Source organism: Acanthopagrus latus, chromosome 20, assembly GCF_904848185.1.
Source record: "Acanthopagrus latus isolate v.2019 chromosome 20, fAcaLat1.1, whole genome shotgun sequence".
NCBI classification, from domain to species: domain Eukaryota; kingdom Metazoa; phylum Chordata; class Actinopteri; order Spariformes; family Sparidae; genus Acanthopagrus; species Acanthopagrus latus.
Genome location: NC_051058.1, coordinates 10,536,432 through 10,553,879, shown reverse-complemented (window position 1 = coordinate 10,553,879; position 17,448 = coordinate 10,536,432). Strand labels below are relative to the sequence as shown.

General features: G+C 41.0%; 1 protein-coding gene across 3 annotated transcripts; it reads left to right on the top strand.

Annotated features, from left to right (window-relative positions):
• The first annotated feature begins 3,724 nt into the window (after nucleotides 1-3,724).
• tbc1d24 (TBC1 domain family, member 24) lies at nucleotides 3,725-14,778 on the top strand. 3 transcript variants are annotated; one of them, XM_037081974.1, is made up of 8 exons: nucleotides 3,725-3,864; nucleotides 6,691-7,798; nucleotides 8,695-8,700; nucleotides 8,877-9,035; nucleotides 10,123-10,186; nucleotides 10,900-10,995; nucleotides 12,403-12,649; nucleotides 12,864-14,778. In XM_037081974.1, the coding sequence occupies exons 2-8, from the start codon at nucleotides 6,816-6,818 to the stop codon at nucleotides 13,016-13,018; spliced, it is 1,710 nt and encodes a 569-aa protein (XP_036937869.1). In that variant the 5' UTR covers nucleotides 3,725-3,864; nucleotides 6,691-6,815; the 3' UTR covers nucleotides 13,019-14,778. The 3 variants fall into 3 exon arrangements, with proteins under 3 accessions (XP_036937869.1, XP_036937871.1, XP_036937870.1); XM_037081975.1 differs by lacking the exon at nucleotides 3,725-3,864 and adding an exon at nucleotides 3,871-4,062; XM_037081976.1 differs by lacking the exon at nucleotides 8,695-8,700.
• The last annotated feature ends 2,670 nt before the right edge of the window (nucleotides 14,779-17,448 follow it).

Here is a 17,448-nt window from a genome sequence, read left to right as displayed (position 1 = left end):
GTTAAGCCGTGGTTGTGAATTGATACTCAAGCAGGGAGCTCATTTAAATAGCTCAAATGGTGCAAACCTCTGGCTCTGAATGCACAATACAGACAAAAGACAGTACAAATTTAATGACAGTCACAATATAAAGCATAATAATGGACCCAAGAAAACACCCAGTGGAACCTTTCTAGATAACAATTAAAAGTTGTTAAGTTAAGTTGTAATTCTGACTTATTGTGCTGTAACATTATTGAGTCTCATAACTTAAACAGACAAGAGTTAGCATTTATCACCTTAGAGGTTTGATTTTGGTTCATGGAGCCAGAATGGGAATGGGTGGGAAAGAAGACAAGGCTATGTTCTTTCTAAAAGTCACATATGTTTCACCAAGTCTCAAAAGTTCTTTATTTTAAGTCAAGTCATTGGTAATAATGCACAATTGAAGTTTGCACATATGTGGACAAGACAATCTGCTCAAACACGGTGATATATAACTCAGAATTACTAATAAAATATTCACTGACACCCACCAGAGTCCCTTATGTGACATAATGTGATGTGAGGTTAAAACACAGAGCATTTTTAGGAACCTTGCCAAATATGCCCACTTTTACCTCAAAACTTGAATACTGTGTTGTGGTTTTGAAATTGATATTAAGACAAGGTCAAATGGAGAATACATCAGAAATTGAACCTGCAAGTTCCACTTGTAACCATCAAGAAACAAGTGGAGAAGCTACACAGATTGCAGGAGATGGGAGGCTCCCAGGTACCTGAAGAGGGCGCCACTGTACCAAAATGTGCCAGTGCCAGAAGCTGAACTGGAATATGAAGAAGATCAGGAAACACAAATGTTTTGTCAAAGCACTGGGACAAAATTAAGAACCTGTGATGTTGGCTTGAAAGTTCAAACCTCTAATGTGAGTGAAAAGTGCATGAATTCCTGTCGAGGAGACAGACATCATTTTTGCAATTGTGGCATGATTCAAAGCATATTAACTCTACAAAAACTGAGAGGAAAGGATAGCGCAAACAAAACTGGTATTATGTTCCCTTTGAATGTTTTGCTCTGATCATGAGAACGAGCATGCAACAGTAATTAGGAGGGCTTAGGATCACTCAGCCATTCACCATGACAAAAGTGTCCACTCCGCTCAACTAATTAACAACATCCCATTTAGACAGAAATAGACGGGAGACATATGTTACTCCACAGTCAGCTGAAATATATACACATACAGTGATGCTACAAACAGGGACCATAAGAAGTTAGTGCAGAAAGGGACGTGAACACTGTCATTGAACCCTGATTGGCTGATGCTCCTCGGTGTCAGTTGAGGTAAACCTTCGAAGGTTATCCAGACAGAACGCCGGGTCAAACGCCATGCAGCAAACACCCTGATCAGAACATGTGTGACGCAGAACGCTACAGGAAGTCATTGCTTGTAGTTGCAATTAGACCAGCTCACCTACCTTTTATGGAGACGGACTCACAATAGAGCTATTAGACATTTATGTCTTGATAGTGTTTTATAAATACACAAACCAATTCATTCAACATGTTTCGCCATGGCTGTTAATATGTTTTTTTCTTATTTTTTGCCTGTTTATATAAATTTTTGTTTATATTAGTGTTTCTGACCAACAGTATAGTTAGCATCCATTCAGGTTTTGTTGATAACCCCTTATTTATGCAGGAAGCTGCACAGCGCAACTTGAACAGCTGCAGACTTAGTGCCATGTTCACTTTGCCTGCCCTTTAAGGTTCCAGGATGTACCAGATTCAAGGCATACCATGGTATGAAAACTGACAGTTATCATACCATGTGCTTATCTACAATATTGGATTCTACCGTGTTAGCAATTAAAATAAAATGTGAAATTGTAGATTACTTGCTCTGAACTTGACTACATCCATTTGCGTCTCCTTCCAACTTCCAATCCACTATGTTTTGGAGGAAAATTCTTAAGTCCACAAAACATTTCAGGAGCTTCACAGCAAAACAGCATTGCAGCATTCTAGGAAGTACATGAGGAACTGTTTTAAGGGTCATTGAAGCTGATAATACTAATAATTGTACAATGTTGTAATATAGTTACCTAGTCACTGTAATTTACCAGAACTCATTGATATCTCTTGGCTACAGAGGTGTATTTAATTCTGTTCTCACAAGATGATCAGATCTCACAGCCCAGATCTGAAAGAACAGTTGTATGTAGAGTGTGTATACAAACAAATGTGTGTTCATGCCTATGCATATGTGCAGCTGTGTGTGTGTGTGCGTGCGTGTGTGCGTGTGTGTGTGTGTGTGTGTGTGTGTGTGTGTGTGTGTGTGTGTGTGTGTGTGTGTGTGTGTGTGTGTGTGTGTGTGAGACAGGAGGATGGGGTGGGGCTGGAGTGATGTCACGTCAGGCAGTGTGTGGGAGTGAGGATTTGACGAGCATAAACCTCCATAAGCTGGGACCTAAAGGCTTACTGGCTTTGCACCCATCTGTCCGTCTCCCTCTCTCTCTCTCTCTCTCTCTCTCTCTCACACACACACACACACACACACTGACGACCATTCACACCCTAATTTTTGGGTCGTCATCCCGCCCAGTATCCTTAACAATCACACCTCACCCACAGATACAGTACAACACTCACATGCCATCACATGTATGCAGACAAACACACTCTTTGTCTCAGTTTGATCCAAACGTCGCAGGCTGAAATGAAATACTAAATCGTCATAAAGATATGGAGTTCCTGCAGATTATACAGTGTATGATCTGCATACCTCTTGTGACACACTCAAAAGCCAAAGAGATCAGCACAAGCTAGTCAGAGGCTATGGCTATGAGGATCTCCCATATCTTCAGGAGCGAAAAAACACAGTCAGCCTCATACTGCACAATGAATGGTTGCTGAGATGTGGGAGAAATCATCATTTTAACTCAAGCTTCCACCCAAATGCTGAATCCTTGGCATATACTTAAGGATTGACTGTCATCTCAGATTTAAGGTTACATTCTACTGGATATATGTACTATAGTGGTTGCTGCAGTTTGAGATTCAAACCAGAAATGACAAATAGAAGAGCGTAAAATCTGAACATTCGGACATCTAAGATTGTGAATTTCTTATATTACAGTCCTAAGAAGGTCACGGCGAACGAGGCCATGAAAAACATCAGCCGGGAGGAACGAGACGAGGCCAAACAACATTTCACCCCGGGTAGTTGTACAAGGCAGTGATGGTTCCACAATTAAATTATCAGTAATAACTGTCATGTGTTGACCAGTTGCTTTGAGTGCAGGACAAAGGCCGAGTTTGTTGCCCTTGAGAGGGTACTTCCTGTCCTGTCTTGTCCTGTCCTCCCCTAGTGCCATGGCTTATTTGACAGAGCATGTCTGCAAATGAGCGAGACAAACCAGATACTGTGATCTGTCATGCAACCCTCTGCACAGTCACAGAAAAGTGAAAGTTGGCTTCTGGACACAAACCAAAAAGAAGTATGAAGACATCTAGGCTGGGTTGCTGTTTGATGCACATCAAGAAATCATGCTTATGATTGTTTTTCATACCTTCTGGCATTTCTATATTCTATGGGAGTGCATGTATATTTGAATGTGATGTAGAGCACTACTGACTACAGTATCTGACTAGCCAATAATTCAGTTGGTTTACTTAACGTATTATGTAAATCCTCTAAGAGAAGCCCTGCCACTCCTGTGAACCTACTGCACTGCACACAGAGGAGGCTGCAGCATGGAGCCAGCCCACCTGAGCCCCTGTCGTGCGCACAGACGCGGACCGAGACGGCTTGGAAGCACTGCGCATGCGCGAGGCAACTTAATATGAATGCAGCCTCACGTCTCAAGACATCTCACGTCCAGGTAAGGATAACGCCAGTTTTCTTGCTCTCATGTCATGTATCACCTGCTTACCAGTCTTCCGTCCTGTGCGGTGGAGGTGCCTGTTCATCCCGTCGTCGGCTTTGTGTTTTAAACGCATCCGCTCGTCCACGAATTGAAGCCGAAATCTCCTCACATCAACAAACTCCAAGAAAGCCTGCGGGACCCAATGAATTTGTGGTCGGTAACGTTCATGCTAGCTGCTGCAGCAACGTTAGCGAGCATATTTTTTCTAAATACGTTGTTTTGTTGTGGCTTCGTGTGTGTGTGTTGCGGGTTGTGTTTGCCAGGCAGCTAAGGTCCGTTTTGTGTGAGTGTGTGGTTAAAGTCGCGTTAGCTGCTGACATGCACTGACAGGGGGGGCAGCTCGCAGCTAGCTAACGTTAGCAATGCTAAGTTGGCAGCTGTGAATGGAAAAGGGTGTATCAGATTTAGTCGGGCGGTAATGTTAAATACCCTGTGACCCGTGTGCCTCCTCTAACTTGTAAGCTACGTGTTATCGCCACGGCTGGCTAGCTAACTTAAAATAGGTTATTCGGCTAAAAATACCGCGCAGCTCTGCGTGCATTTGCAGCTGTCAGTCCAGTGTCTTGTGTGCACACCTGCACTCGCAGGACCTGTAATGTGGGTTTAGCTATTCCCGTGGTCATGTCTTTGTTTGCTGAGCCTCCAAGATATAGATTGAAATCCCGGATCCCCCTGCAGCAACGTTACCTAACCCTGTCGGCTCAGGTTTGCAGAGGCACAGTTCAAGTCCTAGAAGCTTTCATTTTAGCTTTTCCTTTCTAGTCAGTGTCTAAAGTACTTAAATTTCATTTGCAATAGATCAGTCCTCTCACGACCTATAGCATTGGAATAATAATTCTGATGCACGAACACATGCTGATGCTGTCATCTCTCATATACATGTATTGGCTGCAAATGTTGTCTAGCATATGGCATTGTGGCTAAAGTGGCGATCATACTGTAATGCCATGGTAAATGCTGTAACTGCTGACGACCAGCAACATCTTGAGGGCAAAGACAAGATATCCTGTGAAACATCTGTGTCCTTTGACAGGGTTCAATCCTTAGCCAGGAAACCGAACCTAGAAGTACAATCATAAGTATAAGGATACTATTCTAAAACTGGACCAATGTAGGATTCCTATGAGGAAAAATTTAAAGTATGACCACAGGCCATGTCTGAGGCCTGGGTTTCATTTCTCATTTCTCATTTCTCTCTTCTCAACATGTGCTTTTTATTGGGTACATTTCCTTGTTTTTATCTGAGTAGAAGACAAAATTATTTTGTTTTTAACAGAAAAAACTATTAAAATCATGACGATCAGTCTGCAGCATGTTCTCTATATGTATAAACATGTTTTCTTCACGCTCAAGAAAAAGGTTTTCAGGCAAGGTATCTCTGCAGTACACTAGTACTTCATCATAATTCTGTTTTGTCAGACATTTTACCTTTTATCAAGAAAATTGCAGCTGCCTGTGATTTGGATATTGCACTTGCATCTCTTTTATTATATTTTGAGTAATTTTGCAGACATAGATTCAAGTGTGCCATTGACAAATTACATTGTGTGTTAAAGGTAAACTGGGAACATTGGGTGAACATCTAAGTAGGACAGTTAATCTTTCTGCAGACTCAACATTGAATGCTTCCAGTTTAAATGCTGTAATGTATTGGTATGCACCTCCATGTGACTCACTGGAGGTCAGTGTGAAATGATCTGATGATTTTATGACTGTAATCTGTGGTATATTGCCAGTGATCTTTGGACATGCGTCTACATGTGACTTGTAGAAAAGCAATGTTAAATGATTTGATGATTGTACAAAAACGGTTCTCTGTACACTGTATATTCCCAGTGATCTTTGGACATGCATCTCCATCCATGTATCATGTGATTTTCTTTGGCAGAAACTGATCATCGAATGAATTAGTTTTTAAAAGTCTTGCTATGTTCTTTTTACAGCGTACAAAAAAATTTACATTTCCCTCATCACCAGAGATACAGTACCGGTCTGGCCAATTAAATTTACCAAAGATAGATCTCTGCATCGTGGGTCGTCTGAGGTTGTTTTGTGGCTGTCATATGGTTTCACTATTGCTGAAATAGCTTTAGACTGCATTCCTTTCCAGCTATAGAATTACTTGATTTGTTTTCACTTTTTCTATCAGAAGAGCCTTACAAGAGCATTAATCAAATCAGTGAAATTGGCTAACGTTGTTTTCTGTACAGATTTGATATCCTTAGTTTATAATTGATAATCAAGTCATTGTTTTTTAGAAAACTTTATGAGAAAAATAATTTAAAACCAACATTATAGCTGCTTAAACAAAGATTTAATATCCCATTAAATATCTTTGGGTTGTGGACAAGTAAGACATTTGAAGGCATCGTCATGGGATTTGAAAGACACTTATCAACCTAACAGCTATTAGATAAAGTGAGGAAGTAACAGACAGATGAGTCAATTGCAAAAATGTTTAATTAGTTGCAGCACTATAATGCACTACTCTAAAAGTGTTGCAGATCACTTCTAATGGATTGACATAGCTATCTCAAGTTATCCATTATCCAATTGTAATTTATATCATAGTGGAAGAGGTGGCCATTTCTATAAGAACAGTGAGGCTTGTATTCACCAAGGACTGGGCTTTGTAGGTCTAAGAGATTTTGGTGTTTAACTTAATTAACTTTATACTGCTCAGTAAGCAACATGCCTAAATGTAGAAAATGGACGTTATTTGATAATAAGCTAACTCTCACCCTAATTAATCTCTTCTTTTTCTCCTTTGATGTCTTCCAGTAACCATCATGGGCAGTTTAGAAAAATAGGCTAGTTATCTGCTGTGGGGAGGACAGAAGGTTAGTAACACCCCGGAGCGTCCCTTCTCTCTTCCCACCCGGGCAGTCCAGCAAGTTTCCAGCACCATGGCCGAAGAAGAATATGGCAGCTTTGTGGACTGGAACCAGATGGGCGATCTGGCCAACAGCAGCGGGCCCACCAAGGTAGACTGTAAAGACCTGAAAGAGTTCAAACAGATGGCTCGGCAGGGTTACTGGGCCAAAAACCACAAACTTCGGGCACAAGTCTACCAGCAGCTCATCAAAGCCATTCCCTGTCGTACAGTTACCCCAGATGCAGAAGTGTATCGTGACATTATGGGAAATGCAGGCACAAAGAAGCCCTCCTCCCACATCCCACTTCCAGATTTTGTGGATGGAAGTCCTGTGCCGCGGTACTGTCTAAAGGCAGAGGCAGTAGCCTCGGCACATCAGATTATCAACTGTGTGGCTGGACAGTTTCCAGATATCTCCCACTGCCCATCACTACCAGCTGTCACCTCATTGCTCCTGCACTTAAGCAAAGATGAAGCTCAGTGTTTCGAGCACATCAGCCGCATACTGGCCTGCAACGAGCCGGGGAAACGACTGCTGGACCAGACTTTCCTGGCATATGAGTCTAGCTGCATGACCTTTGGTGACCTGGCCATCAAGTACTGCGCAGCCGCCCACAAATTGATTGTGGCCACAGCCCAAGATGTGCTTGAAGTCTACTCAGACTGGCAGCGCTGGGTGTTGGGTGACCTGCCTTTCAGCCACGTGGTCAGGGTCCTGGATGTCTACCTAGTGGAGGGCTACAAGGTTCTCTACCGTGTAGCTATAGCCTTGCTCAAGTTCTACCGCAAGAATAAAGTCCAGGGAGGCCAGGCCAGCCAGCAGCAACAAGATTCAGACAAAGTAAGGGCAGACATTCAAGCTTTTGTCAAGGGCATTGCCTCTACAGTCACGCCGGACAAGTTACTAGAGAAGGCCTTCTCCATCCGCCTGTTTAGCCGCAAGGAGATCACCCTGCTACAGCTCACAAATGAGAAGTCCCTGCAGCAGAAAGGAATCACTGTCAAACAGAAGCGGTACAGTCAATATCATGATTTTTGTCTGGTAAATTGTCAGCATCTTTCTGTTGCCTTTTTATGTAGAAACTAGGACGCTGCTTCTTATGGCCTTACTTATGAAATCTACTGCCTATCTAGGATCAGAAGGAATCTTTCCGGTGTAAACATCGGTAATATTTGTAGGTTGTCAAGGGCGTTATCTCATTATCTCATTTGAGACTTACTCAGCTCTCCTGGGTATTTTCTGGTTTTCCAGTAAAATTTGGGATAATTTTATATCAAACTAAAATATTGTAGGATTTGACAGAGGCCTCGTGAGACTGACCATGAATTCCAAATAAAGCTGCCACTTTATTCCTCTACTTTTGTGGTTCGATAATCTTATAATAATGTCAACCACAGCCTTGATTTTTTTGTGAAGTTGTTTGGTAGTTAAGCACTTGGATACAGTTTATTTACCGATTCGAGATGACAGGGGCACAGTATGAAAACTTTAATGATTCAAAATTAAATTCAGTACGGTCTACTCATGTCTGTTGCTATGGTTAAATGAAGACACAGTTTCTGGAGTTTGAATTAAATCACAGTGGTATGTGGAGAATGAGAGGAATGTGATATTGAAATAGTACAGGACTTGTTTAAACTTTTTTGATACAATTTATCGCAAGCGCACACCAGAGAATAGATGATGGATTTCAATAAATAAAAGATGTAATCAGTTGTATTTGTGACACTTGCTTTAATGTCTTTGCTTTATACTGCCATGCTCTTGGGAATGGTTTAAGTTGCTCTTGCATTCTTGTCTCACATTCTTTTGTTTCCTTCTTGTTTGGTTTGTGCCACGCTTTTCCATCCACCATCTTCTGTCTCGTCCTCACTCCACTCCTGTGTTTCCTACATTGGTTATTTCACAGTGCTAGGTGGGTTTTCTCCGCTGTGCTTCTCTCCAGATCCATATATATATTTATATATTAAACATTTTTTCTCAGATTTAATTATTTTGAATACATTAACACTCCATCTGCTTCAAATGACTTCAAAGCTTTGTAAACCACCTCACTTTCTGTACCTTTCTGTGTCTCTTCATTGTATCCAGGCGAAATGTGCAGCTGGCTCTTAACCCCGACACCTTCTCCTCGGAGATCGTCAGTGCCAAGGAGATGCGAGACATCTGGTCGTGGATCCCTGAGCGTTTTGCTCTGTGCCAACCACAGCTCCTCTTCACCACCGCTAACCACGGTTGCAGCCTGAATAGGTACACTGTCCAGTGATTACCTCAATATATTGATCCAGCTGTTGGCTGCTGCTCACAGTCAATAGGCCCTGTTTAGTATCAAGTCTTTCAATTTGATACGGCCAAAAGGCTGGAAAGAAATGCCAGAGCAAAAAAAGGCAAGAAAAGGTTGTATACTTGGAACACAAACTGCAAATAATAAAGAATAAGCGACTGCTGCCATTAAAGATTTTTAGTGTCCATTTATATTAGGCAGAACAGATGCAACCTGATAAAAGAAGAACAAGATTTTAACTTTGCACACAGGCGTTTCTTTTTACTTTTGTGCTTGTAGTATACGAAGATAAAAAAAGAAAAAAATATAGTCAACATTTTTTATTTGTTTTGTGCGTTGTGTTTTTTTTTTTGGCCTTAACCTGTTAGACACACATATTCTGTCTGCAGTATCCGGGAAGCCTGCCTTTATCATCATGCAGTCATTATAAGAATTTCTATCAGCCACCTGTTCATTTTGTTCTATTTCTGTATGGAACAAATCTAATTAGTCTCTAATGAAGTAATTATGAAGCCACTTAGCTGTATTTAAACCAGTACCTCACTTAAAGGGGGAGTGTGTAAGGTATAGACAAAATTTGCAGAGGGTGAGATGTGAAAACAATCCTGCTCTAAATCAGCTCTGTATCTCCTGTCTTCAGACTAGCATAGGTTGATCTCAGACTGAGTTCAGTCAGGTCTCCAGCTGTGTTCACTGGGAGATGGCTGTGCCTTGGTGCCCACTGTGACTCCCATGTGACCTGAGGTCATGGTTCAGGCAAACTCCTGTCAGTAAACTGAACCGCTTAGCTCCATTTCAAACTAAGCTACCTACTAACAGCAGGTAGTCGTAACATACAAAGCTGTTACAGCTACAGCAAATAGTATAGTAAACCGCAGTTATGCTGCCCCCTTAGTTTTTAAGCAATTTCTTACAAATTACACCTCTAATTGTGCATGCAAACTCAACCCAAAGAACATGTCTGATGTAATGACATAATCTATGAGATATATGTTAAATATTAGATTCATTAGTGGGTGCTGGAATGAGTTAAACATTCACATTTTCCTCCAGATTCTACTCACATTGTGAAGGCTACGAACCTACTCTGCTCCTCATCCGGACCACAGATGGCGACGTAAGAAACACACACACACAGAAAGCATACTGTCTCATGAGGATGCTTATTAATATGATTGAAAACACTTTGCATACTTTAGCACATAAATGTGTACATCTTAAACTCAATAGTAAATCACTGTTATTACCATTAATAACAAATCATTTAGTTATAAAGCAACATTTGACTTTTCATTATGTAATTTTTATTTTTACATTAAAAATAATATCTATCCAACTGGTATTTCTGGTGCCAACCAGTAAAGGTAGCAAAATCTAATCAACCCAAGTCAACTTAATTAACTTGATTGATATGGTTTTTAAATTTAGTGTTTTACCCTGTCAAAATTATCAATAAATCAGAAAGGACAGAATTACTTTGTTATTGAGGCTACAAAATGAGCTCAGACTCCACTTGACTCTTTGTTTATCAGAAAAATGCAGAACATGCTTGTCGAAAACTTGCAATTGATCGAGGTGTGTGCCACAATCACTTATCGACTGGCCCACACAAAACTCCACAGTAATATTGTCCACTTAAAAATAAACTCAAGTTGTATACAAATCCTGAACTCTAAATTGGTGTCAGAGCTGTTTGATCTCTTTGTTAACCCATAATCAAATCAAAGGCCAAACACTGGCAGCTTACAAATAGAAATCTTCCATGAGTATACATTTTTAAATGTTCTTTTGAAGAGATAAACCTGAAGCTTTTGTTTTATTTTGCCACAGGTGTGTGGAGCCTTCCTGTCCACTGATTGGGAGGAGCGGAAGAGGGGAGGAAACAAGCTAAGCTTCTTCGGTACAGGGGAGTGTTTTGTCTTCAGGGTGAGTTCAGTTTTAGTGTTTTGATTTACTTCCTTTCAAGCAAAACCAACCAAATCTCATCTTCTTCATTCAAAGCAGTACTAGAACTATAACCACCAGAGGGCGCCATCCACTCTCTTCATTCATATGTCCTTGATTTCAGTGTCACTGGTCCCGGTTTGTCTGTCAGGCTCTCATTTAGAGAATCCTGCCTAGTAGGTCACAACTGACCGTTGTGATAGTACCATGGCTCCCTCTGTAAAAACAGTTACATCTCCTGCTTTTCTGCCAACAAAAACAACTTGGCTAATAATAGAAATATCAGACCAGCCTGGCTTTCTAATGCCTTCTGTATAAATTATTTACTTGGCTATTTGTGTTGATGCACAGCTGCTGGCTGTGGGAACCCACACAGCAGAAAACCGTCATCTCACCCACTAATACTCAAGCACACGTGGATCGGAAACTCCTGTAACCTGATCCAGTAGTATCTGTCCTGGTCTTTACCTGACACCTGACTGAAATGGAGACAATCTGCAATGACTGATGATGTCTATCAGATGTTTTTTTTTATGTTTTATTTAATCCATTATTTGGACTGGTATTCTGATGGAGATTATGATATATTTTTCAAGAGAGACCTGTATACAAGAACACACATATAGCGTAGCATATGAAACCAGTTCCTCAAAGTTCAGTTTGAATATGTGGTACAGCAACTTGACATTAATTAATATTGTAAGTACTGTATTTATATGAGACCAATGACCAGAGGTAAGGAGGCAGACTTTAAAGAAAAGCCATGTTAAACATTTACACTTGGTATTAAAATAGGATAACTATCTTGATACATTATCCAGATAATAATGTCGAATGTCTTGAATTTGTGTTTGCCTGATCTCTGTTCTTTAGAACAAAACCTTTTGCATGAGTAATTTTAGGTGGTGGTAAATTGGTCTCACACTCCCTTTAAAAAAAATCACTTTTGGAATTGTTTATTTAGGGGGAGTTTATACATTTTGAAAATGCTGTCTTCAATAGATTCTTAATTATTTTTCCCCTCCTGTATATTCGTCAAATATAATATACCAAGTCATTCCTTTTCTTTATATCAAACAATACTGTGTCAGTTTGTCCTGGTGTGTTGCAGAACCAGTGCAAACAGTCGTACCCACAGTTATTTGTTTGTCATTCGTTGCCCGCCCATATTGCCATCCTAACCCTAACCCTAACCCTAACCCATCCACATTGTATGAATTGCATTTAACTTCCCTAAGATAAAAACACAATGTGAGCCAAACCATGTCCAGATGTGGTCAGATAGATAGGATCACATTCCAATCATGACACAATTGAGGCTTGCATTAACAAGTGTGATTCTTTATCCTGATGACATGTCTGTTGATGAATGCCTGTTTCCTTTGCCAGCTGAAGCCAGAGATGGAGCGCTATGAGTGGGTGGTGATCCGCCACCCTGAGTTAGCATCCTCCATCAAGACTCAGGCCCAGGAGGACACAGCTTCCTCTGAGGGCCAAGATGCAGAGAACAACAGTTTACAGCAGCCAGAGAAGCCTGCTGGAGACCTGTCGCCCTTCCTGTCCGCCCGCCACTTCAACCTCAACTCCAAGAACACTTCCATGTTCATGGCTGGCAACTTTGACTCCATCATCATTGGTGAGTGGATTATTACTGTATTTGGAAATTCTTGTCTCTTTTTATGTGGTGTTTGTCTCTTAGATTGATGAAAGTCTGTTACACTGCAGGCACAGTGGAGTGGAGTAATGTGGGAACACATTAAATATTGGATTTTAGTGTCAACCCTTAACCCTTTAATTCTACATTTTGACTGAACAATGTATAGTAAGACTCTGCTCTTGTGCTTGACCAGGTGGTGGTGAAGGCAACGCTCTCTACATTGACTCTGAGCTCAACCATGGGCGCAGTGGCAGGTGCACCACCTTTGACAACCCGCCCCTGTGTGCTGAGACCTTCCAGGTTTCACTGCTAGAAACTTGGGGCTTCCAGGACGCCATGGCCTCATAATAATGTACACATACAAACATGTAGATCCACACAGAGTGATTCATGTTAATGCACACACATAACACTTAAACGTGGGTGAGGCGCTACAGGTGAAAGCATGTTTTTTCATGCTTGGTTCGATTTTGAGATTTTGGGCCATTATGTTTTCTTAACAGGTCTTGTTTTAGACTGCTAAGAAGATGTATGCAGACTAGTGCATATTTGATTCAATAGCTTAATTAGATTATCTGCACTTGCATATTCGAAATATCAGAAAACTTGCCCAGGTAGAAACAAAATTCTCTTCATGATCACCAACTGGAGAAGTTTTATGGTGATTGAACGTATATAACATTGCATTTTTTTACCTGTTTCATTCACCTGTAGTGTCTTCCCTTTAAGGTGCAATATGTAAGAATTGGCCTGTTGAATTCAAGAGATAATATTTCGTTACACATCCATAACTGTAGCTACGGTTAGCTTGTTAGCTGAGTTAGCTGCAAAGCTAGCCGGATTACCAGGGAAGTGTTGTTGTTTACACTGCTACCACAAGAGCTTTGGACCTGTGCAAAGTATACCCAGAGTTAGATAATTAGCATGCTAACTTCAGTAGATGACCCGCAACACAATACATGACTTAAGATTTATTTCCTGACAGTCTGTTTATAATTGTACTTAATGTTTGAATGTTTTAAACTAAAGTTCTAACATATTGCACCTTTAAAGCAGAAACTCTTGATATAAAATGTCCAGCAAAGTGTTCAAGGTGAAAAAACACAAATATGCAAACAGAACAACATCCGTCCTGCAAATTCATATATGGTTATATATGATATATGATTTTTTTATTTATTAATGCAGTTAGTATTTCAACATGTGAACAAATATGTGGTATTCTTGTGTTTCTGTTTATTTTTGTATTTACAGATTATAATGGTGTACTAATTATGAAAAACTGTGTGACTGTTCAGGATCAACTCTAGGTTAAGCCCATTTAAGGTTCACTAAGAGGGGCTTTTATGTCGGCTGTAATTTGTTCATGTTAATGCTGAACTGAAACTTTTGAATTTCTGAATGTGAAGTCATTCTTAAATGTTCTGTGGTTTAGGTCAATCTGCCAAATTTACTGCACAGGCAGCTCTGCAGTCCTTAAAAAAAAAAAAAAAAAAAAGTTATGCACCGCTGTGTTGATAAAAGTGAGATTACGATTAAATATGTGAGAACGAGAGTTGGTTCGGTGAGACGTGTTTTTAAATGTTTGAAAACTGTAAGATTAAGAAGTAGCTTTGAGGCTGAGTAAGTTGTCCCAGTTTCACCAGATTTTTGCCCCTGCTCCATTTCCCCACACTGATTTTTCTGTACATATGTCAGGAAATCTGCTAAATGAATTAATGCGGTAAATGTTTGTGAATGTCAGTGGTGAATTTGAGTGTTGCCATTTTGCACCATATGTGAAAGCTTTCCTTTGAATGAGTGGCAGTTCCCCTTTGTATAGTGTGAGTATTCATGTGAACAACATTGCAAACTTTTTTTTTAAAGAAAAAAAACTCGAGACGTGTTTTTGGTTTACAAGTAATTGATATAAATGTAGTTTGTTCATCTTTCATTTCTTACCAGTTACTTCCGTCCTTTCCAGTGTGAAGATAACAAAAGAAGTCCAAATTTGTGCCCTGCTGGCAAAGTGTTGTTGGGGTTCTACTTGTATCTGTATGATTGAACATGCTCCAGTGAAATTACAAATGTATCCTACATGTGAAAATACAGCAACATGCTTTCAGTTTCTTGTTGTTTCAGCCACTTCTTTTTTCCTTCCAAAACTGATCACATCTCTGTCCTCACAAAGAGAGGGTTGCATTTCTTCAGATGGTCACAGAAGTGTGCCAGATGCCTTTTTAAAAGTCAGCTGACCATGAATCTAACTCCCTAATCCCCATCGTCTTGTGCTTCTCTCTACTCCTAGTACATGTAGTTACAACTAGTGTGCTTGTTCCCAAAATTAAATTAAAAATCATTTTGAGTGAAAAAATGTAAAATGACAATGTTGTATGTTGCATATCTGCAGGACTGGGTCTGAAAAATTGACTACAACATTACTCATGGTCTTCTCTATGTGCGCTGTCTATTTTTTGTTCGGACGTCTCTGCTTTATGGAAGCTGACAATGAACTGCATGACTGGAAAATATTTAGCAGGGATGAGTCAGATAAGAATAAAAATATCTGTAAAAAGCCTTCTCCTTTTAACAATCAGTTTATTGAAGTCATTGTTAGATTTCTACCAAACCTAATAGAGAAATAGGTCTTCATTTGCTCGAGCAGTGTAAATTTAACTACAGATGCAGTGAATGTCAGGCATTTCATTAAACATGTCGGCATGAAGCTTTCCAGGTCAATCGATATGTGCATTAAAGCTCTATTACAATATACGGACAATTCATTGTCAGAGGGCGTGGCACAGAATAATGTGTGTGGAGAAATGTAGCGTCTTGGACGGAGGAGTGGTGGAGTAATTTCTTCTTTACTGTGAGTGCCGTTCATTCAGGATTCACACTCTGCTAATCGCACATGCGCTTCTATATTTAGCTGCTCCTTTGGGTGTTGATCTGGTGCATCTCCTGAAAACCATGCTTTCCAGCCTCTAGAAGTAAGATGCTTAAGTGTTAAACCCAACACTGAGACGGGTCTCTCCTTGACCAGCCCCCCGCCCCAGGGATAACAAGTGGCTGTGGACAGGGGATTAGACATGGACTATGGAGGTCCAGACAGATATTGTTTTGATTTACAGGCAAAATATAGCAACATGGATATCTCGACAGAGAGACAGAGGTCTCTGCTTCCAAGAACTACTGAATGATTGGGTACTGATGACATGTCACAAATCTTCCTTAAGGACTGTGTATCTGTCCTTTAACCTGAACTGTTATCTTTTCAGTCTGATGTCATAAATGAAACCAGAATGTGTTATTAATGCAATGTTAAAGACTTTCCACACCAACCCAGTGAGAATGAAAGAGAAAGAAACCAGCCCATATGGGGAAAATGCCAAATCTGAGAGTAGCTTGGCACAGTGGCCTCCTTCACTAAGATGCTGGGCAAGTCGTACACAGATTTGAACTGTATCCTGGTCTGATTGTATATCAGAGTAACAGAAGCAAGCACAGATGAAAGATTTTGATCTAGAATTACATCAGCACATTCACCTGTACATCTAGGCCCCCCTCCTGAAAAGCCCACTCTGCCCTGATTGGCCAGCCCACACACGCCTGAGCTAGCACTGCTCACCATGTCTCCAGTAGGCTTTGTTATATTTTCATCTTCCTGTTAGCTTCACTTCTGCCAACATGAAGTCACTGAATTACAGGCGTTTTAGCCACTTCAGGAGCAGTTATTTCCATGGGAGAGAGGAGCTCCTGTTTCTAACTTCCAAGACCTTTTTACATGCACAGGAATATATATAACAAACAGAAGGATAATAACAAACAAAGTGCAAATATTGGGAACAAATTTAGGGTGCATCTTCAGTCGTATCTCGTATGAGAACTTCTCAGTTACCTGTTTCCCTTCCTTAAACGGCATCTGAAGGACTAGCCAAAACAATATGTCATGCTTGTAGCCTCTACCTTCAACAACCCTACTGATAAGTGCCACTCAAGGACAAGAGCGTCCGCCTAATCCCTGAGTCCGTCCACCCAAAGCAAACAGGAAACAATTTGTTTGTATATGGGAGTTCATATTACAGCATGTTGTCAGAGGAGCTGGTTGCAAATGTCTGCAGACAGAATTATCATAATCTAACCCAAACAGAAAGGCTACATCCACTATCCACCTAAAAGAGTCAGTCACGGGTCAATAAGTGTTCTGTCAGTCAGCTGAGCAAGAGACAACAAACTGACAATCATCTCATTGATTGTGACCTTCTTGTTATCAGCGCATCACTGCACACACACCATCCCTGCCTCGAAATGATCTGTTCTCCTTGCATGAAGCAACCTTGCGGTTTGGCGGCCGGAGTGAGAGGTTGTGCAGAGTGAGGGGTTTTGAAAGGAAGGAGGCCTGTGATGCTGGTGGAGAAATTGCATCACGAGTGAAGGGGCTTATGGGGGGAGGGGGCCTGCTCTGGTGCTGACTAGACCAGGCAATGCAGAGGGAGCAGGATGGAGGGATGGATGGAGGAAGAGGAGGAGGTGGCATTGGTAGCGCACAAGCTCGCTCTGACTCACACACACGCGCACACACACACGCACACACACACACTTCTCTCCCATGGTGTCCTAGCTCCCTCGACCCCTCCTCTTTCTGGATCCTTCAGCCTGCTGCTTGCTGGGAGCTATACAGTGGAATGGGGATTCTCTGTGCCCTCCCCCCACCACATACACACTCAAACGTACACACTCAGCCTCAAATTCTCTCACTCTCACGCTCCACGTTGCTGCATATCACAGCTGACTGTAAA